The sequence below is a fragment of the Engystomops pustulosus genome, chromosome 1 (genome assembly GCF_040894005.1).
Source record: "Engystomops pustulosus chromosome 1, aEngPut4.maternal, whole genome shotgun sequence".
Lineage (NCBI taxonomy): Eukaryota > Metazoa > Chordata > Amphibia > Anura > Leptodactylidae > Engystomops > Engystomops pustulosus.
Window position 1 is genome coordinate 37,023,288 of NC_092411.1, and position 8,716 is coordinate 37,032,003.

The window sequence follows — 8,716 nt, forward strand, 5'->3', positions numbered from 1 at the left end:
TGGTAATAGATCATTGTATCATGTGTGTACACATTTCTCCCCTGAAATTCTATATTTCAGTAGATACATTTGGATACATCTGAATATGTAGCACAACCTATAAAATTAAAGGGAGCCTTACAAGTAATGTAACTAACTAAACATATCTTTCAAAACACTTTTATACAGTAGCAACTATCCCCATATTGTTCTTCCCCATGCCTGCACAGTTCCACAGTCTGTTTATAAAGTTGACTCCCCCATCTATGTAAATCACCCTATACGTGTCTGAGCAGTGAGCGGGAAACTGCAGCTCTTGTCACCATTTCACATACCTGCAAAGGGCGGAGACAAACAATGATAGGCGGAGCCAAGAGACAAATGCAAAAAATATTTTGGAGTGCGATTTTCCTATCCTTGATGACAGGTTCCCTTTAAGGAACTAGGCTGTCTGGCTTTCTGCTATATAGTGAAGCATCTTATGAAACAGAGAATTTAGGGGGCTGAAAATAACACACCAAAAAGACAAAATGTCCTGGTCCCCTTCCACACACATGCCGTAATAGAACGGTGTGTCAGGAGCAGTCGGACGGAGAGGGCTCACAGGCCATATTGTATCCGATCCCTGCCCACTGTGTGATCATCGGTGGGGGGCAGTGATAGGTTACTAGACTACCAGGCTCAAAATATAAAAACAGTTACTCTCGGTGTTGAACCTGTAACGGAAAATAGCGGCCAAATGTCTGAATCGCCACTCAAAATTCATAAGAATGTTAATAAAAAGTGATCAAATGGTCGTACAGTTCCCAAAATTGTAGCAATGAAAATGTCATCTCATCCCGCAAAAAATGAGACCACACACAGCTCTGTACACCTGCAGGATGAAAAAATTGTTAGCGCCAGGATATTTAAAAGAAATAACATTTCATACAAATACTTCATTAAAACATATTAAAACCTATATAAATCTGTTAGGCCTTGGTTCTTACCAACTCAAGGAATAAAGTGGAAGTGTCAAGTGTAAGCATAAATAGAGCTTACAAGAAAGTGGCGAAAGCGTCTTTTTTTCAACAATTTCATCACATTTGGATTTTTTTTTTCTGCTTCCAAGTACACGACATGGAATATTAGATACCTTCACTGAAAAGTACAATTTGTTAAACAGAAAACAAGCCGTCACACAGTTCTGCACATGGAAAAAGAAAAAGAATTTATGGGTTTATGGAACACAAATACGAAAAACGGCCTAATTATTAAGGGGATATAGGGATAAAACTGCTACCAAACCTTGGATCATATTTGATTAGAGGGAATCGGGGATAATATTTTTTATGCAGTGTCCTCATATACAAGTGTTTATTTTGAGCTCATGGAAGGTTTATACTATTTTGGGGTAAATGTGGTGGAATTTCAGCACAGGATTTCATGCAGGAATCTTTGTAATCCAAGAATTCTACCCCATTGTGTCCACAGAATCCTGTGCACCCCGTACAGAACGTCAGATTACAGTCTGGATTCACATGTGCATTGGATGTGCCCTCTCTTCTCCTTGTCCATGTTAATTATAAAGTTCATGGTAAAAGCTCTTCCTCCCAGTTCTGGGTCACAGCGCCATCTGCTGTACAATGTACACAGCACATTATATACAGTACAATACTACACAAGCACCAAGACAGCTTCATAACTACTTCTATAAATATAAACTTGTGGGGTCTAAAAAGCTAACTTTTACCAGGCCCATCCCTATGAAGCAGAAGTGTATAGGATGCAGTGTTAAATGGCCCCACCAGTGTAGTCACATATAGAAGCATGAATCCTATCCAGGTGTCATATGTAGCCTCACTCAGGATTTTCACGTGTGATGTTAGTTATGTGTGTATCTGCACAGAGCAATAATGTTAAAGACAATCTGTCATCAGTTTTGTCCTTACAAAGCGTCAGACAGTGTTAGGTATTGGCCCTGGAGATCTGTGTAACCTTTATGCACGTTATTAGTAGCGACAGGACTATGAAAAATACTTTGATAGTCCAGGATTCTCACAGTGTGTGGTGACCTCTTCACTGTGCTGCTACACAGCATCCCCCCCTTGCTTCAGTTTGAATACTACAGACAGCAGTTATTCAGCAGTGAAGAGATCGCATCCAAGTCCAGCTACAATCCTGGAACAAATACGTTTTCACAGTTCTGCTGCTACTAAGAACACAGATGACATAAATATCTCCAGGGACAATAACAACGGCTTTTGTATGCTCAAAACTGCTGGTAGACTCCTTTTTTGCTCCATGAACATAGGACCACATTTTGCCTCCATGGAGCCACTGACATTTCCAAGGTCAGAGAATGTAGTAGAAGATAAATTTAATAGAGGACACGCACAGTACAGCCCCCCCCCCCCAGCTCTATTTTCTCCAGGCTAATGAGTAAAGTATTTGATATTTTGTCTACAAAACAATAAAATACAGAATGAAAAGATAGATCACCATGTTTATTGAAAAACCATGGAAGTTACCCCGTCCCGTCCGAGTGCAGCCATACATAGAAACAGAGACATGGGGGGGGGACATTTATTAGGACATTAATAAGCCCTGGAAAAAAATGCAATTACTGGCGCACGAGCAGCAAGTGCGATTATTTTACACCACCTTTCCACCAAGTGAGCACGAGGTGGCGGCAGGGGGCGCTCCTGCCCTCCAAACTATTCTCTACATAAAATGAAACACCTTATGTGAATAAATAAAAGCCTTTTATTAGAAGGGTAAATCCATGGTGTAAACAAGTATATTATGATTTGTGGTGGTCCGAGAGCCTCAATGACAGGACTGCAAGGGGGGGTCCCAGAGTTGGATCTCATGGTAAGTGATCACTTTATAGGAGGGGGAAGAACTCTGCTCCGATCATAAAGAAATATGGCCCCTTCCCTTGCAGAATGAAATAATAAACCTAAATAAAGGAAGTGCTGATGCGCTCCCAACCTGCGCTTCATTCACTTATAACAGTCACTATTCCTTCATTCATCCAAGGCACTTCAGGGGGCTAGTGGGCCACAAGATGCCAGTGATTAGGAACTTATCCCCTATGCCAGTGATGGCGAACCTTTTAGCGGCCGAGTGCCCAAACTGAACCCCAAACCCCCCTTATTTATCGCGAGGTGCCAACCAAAAATTAAAGCAGTAACTTACTGCTCCCTGTTCAACAACTTTCAATCATATTGGCCTCCTGAGGACGCAACACAGTAGAAAGATGGACAATTTACATCACTTCTTTCCAGTGTCCCTCTGTACACAAAGAATCATGGGGCCAGCAGGAGGTCCTCCAAAGATAATTCGGCCCTGTCTACACATTCTCCCTCTTCCTACAGTCCCAAGTAGCGAAGTAAGCATCAAAACATGAATGAAAGCAGCATCTTTTAAGTTGCTTGGAACTGCAGGAAGATTCTTTGAGTCCTGTCTGGTGTGCTGGGGCGATGGACCTGGTGCCCACAAAAAGGGCTCTGAGTGCCGCCTCTGGCACCCGTGCCATAGGTTCGCCATCACTGCCCTATGCTGTGGTTGTACCACGTTTGCATGTTACAGCTGGGACAATCTAATGTTACCTTTCCACCAGGCTTTCTTCATAGGCTCGGCAGCTACACCAGGAAAGCTCCCGGCCCATACCCTCAGCTTATCCATGGTTATATACTGGAACATAGAGTCACCCTTTAACCAGAATCTGCACAGTATACATCGTATACTGTACAAATTACACAAAATTAAGACCTGTAACAAGCTGCGTCTTTCCATCCTGCTTCCCAGCAATGGAGGTCCCCGGTAATAGAACTGTCCATATAAGGTGTAAATCGGTATCCAGGTATAGTGACAACTCTATCAGGGGCAGTGGTAATGCTTATGAATACATCAGGCTCATAAACTATATATGCAGTGAATTTTTTTTATCTCTTCTACTAAGCAAACCCGACTAATAGGAGAGTGGACTTGTTACTTGTCTACAATTCTGGTAACAGACGCTTTTAATTTACTGCAATTGCAAAGCAAGAAGGAATAGATGTGGTCCCCAGGATCTGCTGTAGGACATCTTCCATATGTTCTGGTCCCATTTGGACTGACGGGGACAAAAATAGCAGCAGCCGACCACGGCAACCAATCAGATCAGCGCTCTGTGTTGTCTGCTTCCCCTCTCGGTCTGTGGCATAGTGATGCCACGGAGATCGGGTAGGTCGACTATTACACAAATAAAAATACAAAAACTTATACTGCAATAAATGAAGTGAAATCCAGGACGTCACGTAACAATCGGAACGTCTATGTAGACGGCATGTCACTTGTGCTCGCGGTGTTCTCCGAGCTTTCAGTCTGCGTCTTCCCCACCACGGAGGGCATCCATTTTCTCAAAGTGTCCAGGTCCGGCAGGGATAGCATTTCTCTGCACAGTTCATAAGCCACTGGGGAGTAATAATACAAAGTTACAGCAAAGCCTCTGACCTCCTTGGAGAACTGAAGTACCTTGGGCTTCTTGTTCTTCTGCACCTGGTGCTTGAACAGTTCTAGTGTTAATCCGCTGAAGTGCTTGGACACAAGATGGACCGGGTCACTGCCCAGCATGTTACTCCTCAGCTGTGAGATCATGCTCTTCATGCTGGCTATCCTGGCCTTCTGCCTCAGGACCTGTTTCTGCAGTGAATTCTTTTTCCTCCTCAAGTTAACAAGCAAGGGGTCCACTTTTGGGGTTCGGACGTTCTCCTTATTGCTGGAGACTGCTGAATAGGAGTGCTCGGCGGCCATAATAGCTTCTGGGGTGACTGGTGCAGGAGCCGGCTGTGGCTTCTGAGTCACAATTGTTGATGGTACGCCGCCATCTTTCTTTTTTACAGGTTTCTTGCCAGGCGGCTTCTTTATACGAACGCCATTGATAATAGAAGGCACGGCGTCGAGGCGCAGGTAAGGGTATGAGGCGCCAGGACGCAGCATGTAATCATCCTCCGTGAAGTGGTCGCTGCAGAGTCTGCTGTATATTGAAGGCTTCCATGTTTCCCGACTAATGACTGCAAGCCATTTGGCAAGATATTCAGGATTTTTCATCGGAAACCTAGAAGACAATAAGGGAGGAATAAATGTGACTCACATTAGCAAAGCTGATAATAAAGCAACAAATCCATCGGATGAATACAGAACACCGCTAAGTAGATATAAGAGTCTATAAAGAAGTCAATATCTGCTAAATTTGGTTTTATGTTACCCCTCATAAACAGAATTAAACCAAAATTGGCCATTCTCTCAGTGAATGAAATAGCAGTAAACATGTGTGACCAGCGCTCCATTTATTTCTATTGGTCTGTGAGAGATCGCTGTCCCCTATAGAAGTTAATGGCGCAGTCACAAATGTGCACCGAAACTTCATATACTGGGAGGATTCACAAGGAGTTTCCATCCTATGGTTTTGCCTCCAACCCCCCTCCTCCCTCCCCTACAGAATCAGCGTTTTACCCTTATGTTATGGGAAAAAAAAATCTGCCAATTACCTAAAAAAATGTTTACCGCATCCTTTAGACAAGCGATTCTTGCAGCCTTTGGCGGCACAGACGGTCATCTTCTCATCATCACACGGTCCAAAGCCTGTAGGAGGGATAAAGCAAACATCAACTATAAGAACTCAGGATACCCTTAGGAATTAAGTCATTTACACCACATTTAGTGAACGGGGGGGGGGGGGGGGAGGGGGGATTGTATGAAAAGAAAAAATAACAACCCCTCTGCAATGTCAGCTCCCCGGCACTTCCACTCCAGTCTCTAATGAGTTCATTTGAAACGCCAATCACTGGCCACGAATAGGTCTACCGATGATCATGCGGGGATCAGATTGGAAGCGCCAGGGACGTCCTCCAGGGCATTAGTTATGTCTTTTTATTCAAATGCTGCCTGTACGATGTATACTGCAATCTTACTAGAGTCTGGGAAATGATTGTGACTTTTTGAAAGCTTACATCATCTCATCAACCCAAGCTCACTACCATGTCCGCTTCTTAGAAATAGCGTAAAAAGGCATAAAAATGTTGCACAAACTTGCTCAAAACGTTGCAAATTCCAACCCTGTGCCCTGTGTCACATCAAAATTCTAGGGTTCAGGGCTAAATAAATGCCCCCCCCCCCCCCCCATCAGTATCTTAACTTCTACTACATTTTGGAAACCATCCTGGTCCATTCAATGTGTTAACTTCTCTGCAGACATAGGTGACCCCCTCCTCCCCTACTGCTGATCTCCGGGGCCTGGAGCAATCATACGGCTGAAGGTCTAGGACAGTGATGGTGAACCTTTTAGAGCCTGAGTGCCCAAACTTCAACCAAAAGCCACTTATTTATTGCAAAGTGCCAGCACAGCAATTTAAGCAGTAATTTATTTCTCCTTGTTCTTTTTACAACTTTCAATCGTATCAGCCTCCTGAGGACACCAACGCAGTTGAAAGGAGGAGGGAAAATTCATCTATCATTGCAGGAATATTCAGCAGGAAGATTCTTTGAGTCCTGTCTGGTGAACTCCGTTTTGGGGTGATGGCCTGGGTGCCCACAGAGAGGGCCCTGAGTGCCGCCTCTGGCACCCGTGCCATAGGTTCACCACCGCTGGTCTAGATGATAAGAGCTCCGCACTAGAACACTAAAGAGTAGGACCCCCTCATTGGTCTAAAGTGGAGCAGCTCTTCCTCCAGCGGGTATACTCCTCCGTATGAGTGTCAGCTTTTTTTAATCTCTTAAAGGAACACTCCAGTCACAGCCGTTTTGTTGTATTGTACCTTGTGCAGGGCCTTATGTTCCAGGAATACAATGATAATGAGTCCTGCTCCTCACTTCAGGCCCTGCACTATGTATTATTCAATGAATCAGCTGTGACTGGAGCGTTCCTTTAAATACTAGAACAGAAATTTTTCATACGCCGGTCATAGGTGGCGGCGCCGTTGTATGATGTTATCTGGGTCACACACCACCGTATCAGACCGATCAGGAGGCGCCAGCAGGTGGCGCTAACAGTACAACCTGTACCTGAATGGGTGAAGGGCAAGAACCTCCACCTGGGTGCCATAATGGGGGAATAGTCACAATTCCTGGCTCCTAGTTCAGAGCTTATGCGCCAGTTTTCAGTCCTGATCTTCCGGCCCCCATGTATATCACCCTCTTATGAATAGGAGCAGATGTGCAGTACACAGGACTGACCACTACACAGAGGAGGCGCTGTCTGCTTGTGTAGCAGGTGCTGACCTCCTGGGGTGCTGGGTCCCCACTAATCTGATACTGATGCTCCAGTCTATGGGAGTCCCATCCAATGTTGTGGGTAATAACGTGTCCCCCGTCACACCCATAGGGCGCAGTGCACACAGGAGAGGTGGCGGGCGCCGCGGTATAACGGGCACTGCGCTGTGTGCTGCTCTCTCTCACGGTACATACATCCGCTGCTGATAACTTACTGAGGAAAACAACGTTATAACTCTGCGGAGCGCTGTGTCTTCTACAAAATGGCGGCCGCACCACCCGGAAGATGGCAGCTCGTCATTAGGCATCTCATAGGCGGAGAGCGGATCATGTGACCACGCGGCGTCACATCGGGCCTCGTGATCAGAATGAACCTATCACGGCCCGTTTTTAAGTCACAGCGTGGGGGGGGGGGGGGGTTTCTGGTAATAACAGGGTTCACGTAATATGTATGTCTCCTGTTATACATGTCTGACTGTCTGTGACCCGCCTTTACAATGCAGTACATATGAACAGATAACCACTCGTTAAAACAGCGCCACCCAGTGGTCATTGTAGTATTACACCCTGGAAAGTGAAGCTGCGCCACCTAGTGGTCATTTTAATGTTACACTCTGGAGGGAAAAAACAGCGCCATGACCATATTTTTATAATTTAATATAAAAAGATACAATCAGCACTAGCTATTATTAGCAGTACAGTGTAGGATACGGTCAGAGATTAGCTTTTACATAAAACCTGATATCACTGCAGGTTCCTCCAGTAGTGGATTTTATTATAAGCGGTAGTGCGGGGCCCAAGTCTTCTAGGGGGCCCATGGCCACCCAAACCATCCATCAAATTATATGCCGATAAGGACTTTCACCCATGAAATCCTCCTCCATCTGTTCCTGCTCTCAATTCACATGTACACAAGAGCCATTTCAGGACTTTTGAAGGTCCTCCAGTCAGAAGGACACATCCTTCATTCTAGTACCATATGTAGGAAGTATCTATTTACAAATTTTGCATTTCTGCAAACAAGGAGGTCCTTCGACCAATATTGGTAATGATTTTGTTAAAATATAACTTTTATTAATCGTTCATTTAAACCATGGGGAATATTTTCCCAGTGTGTAGAGACAAACAAAAAGAAATTTTTATTAAAAATAGGAATGGTGGGAGAAGATGTTGATTTTTCCTTTTGAGCAAGGAGAGGAATGTGAGGAATTGAGATCGGCCCCGTTACCCCCTGAGACGCCATCTCATGGCGAAACATGTCGGGGGGGCTGTTTGAATGTGTGCCAATTTTAGATTGAATGGTGTTCAAGGAAATGGATTAGATAGCTGGTAATGCCAGAAAACCGAGGCATTGAATAGTAGCAAGATTAGCAGCAATAGGAGTGTGAGTGAATTTGTGAGTGAATGAACAATTGAAAAACATCCAAGGGAGCGAACTCTATGTGTGTTTGCAAATAGAAAGCCAGTACTTAGCGCTGACCCATTCTGCGGTCACCGCAGA

General features: G+C 44.6%; 1 protein-coding gene across 3 annotated transcripts; it reads right to left on the reverse strand.

Moving 5' to 3' along the window:
• Window positions 1-2,444: 2,444 nt before the first annotated feature.
• Window positions 2,445-7,562, reverse strand: LOC140119256 (THAP domain-containing protein 1-like). 3 transcript variants are annotated; one of them, XM_072138106.1, is made up of 3 exons: window positions 7,431-7,562; window positions 5,496-5,589; window positions 2,445-5,062 (listed from the first exon to the last, which is right to left on the reverse strand). In XM_072138106.1, the coding sequence occupies exons 2-3, from the start codon at window positions 5,561-5,563 to the stop codon at window positions 4,279-4,281; spliced, it is 852 nt and encodes a 283-aa protein (XP_071994207.1). In that variant the 5' UTR covers window positions 5,564-5,589; window positions 7,431-7,562; the 3' UTR covers window positions 2,445-4,278. The 3 variants fall into 3 exon arrangements, with proteins under 3 accessions (XP_071994207.1, XP_071994214.1, XP_071994199.1); XM_072138113.1 differs by lacking the exon at window positions 7,431-7,562 and adding an exon at window positions 7,225-7,424; XM_072138098.1 differs by lacking the exon at window positions 7,431-7,562 and adding an exon at window positions 7,009-7,063.
• Window positions 7,563-8,716: the final 1,154 nt, after the last annotated feature.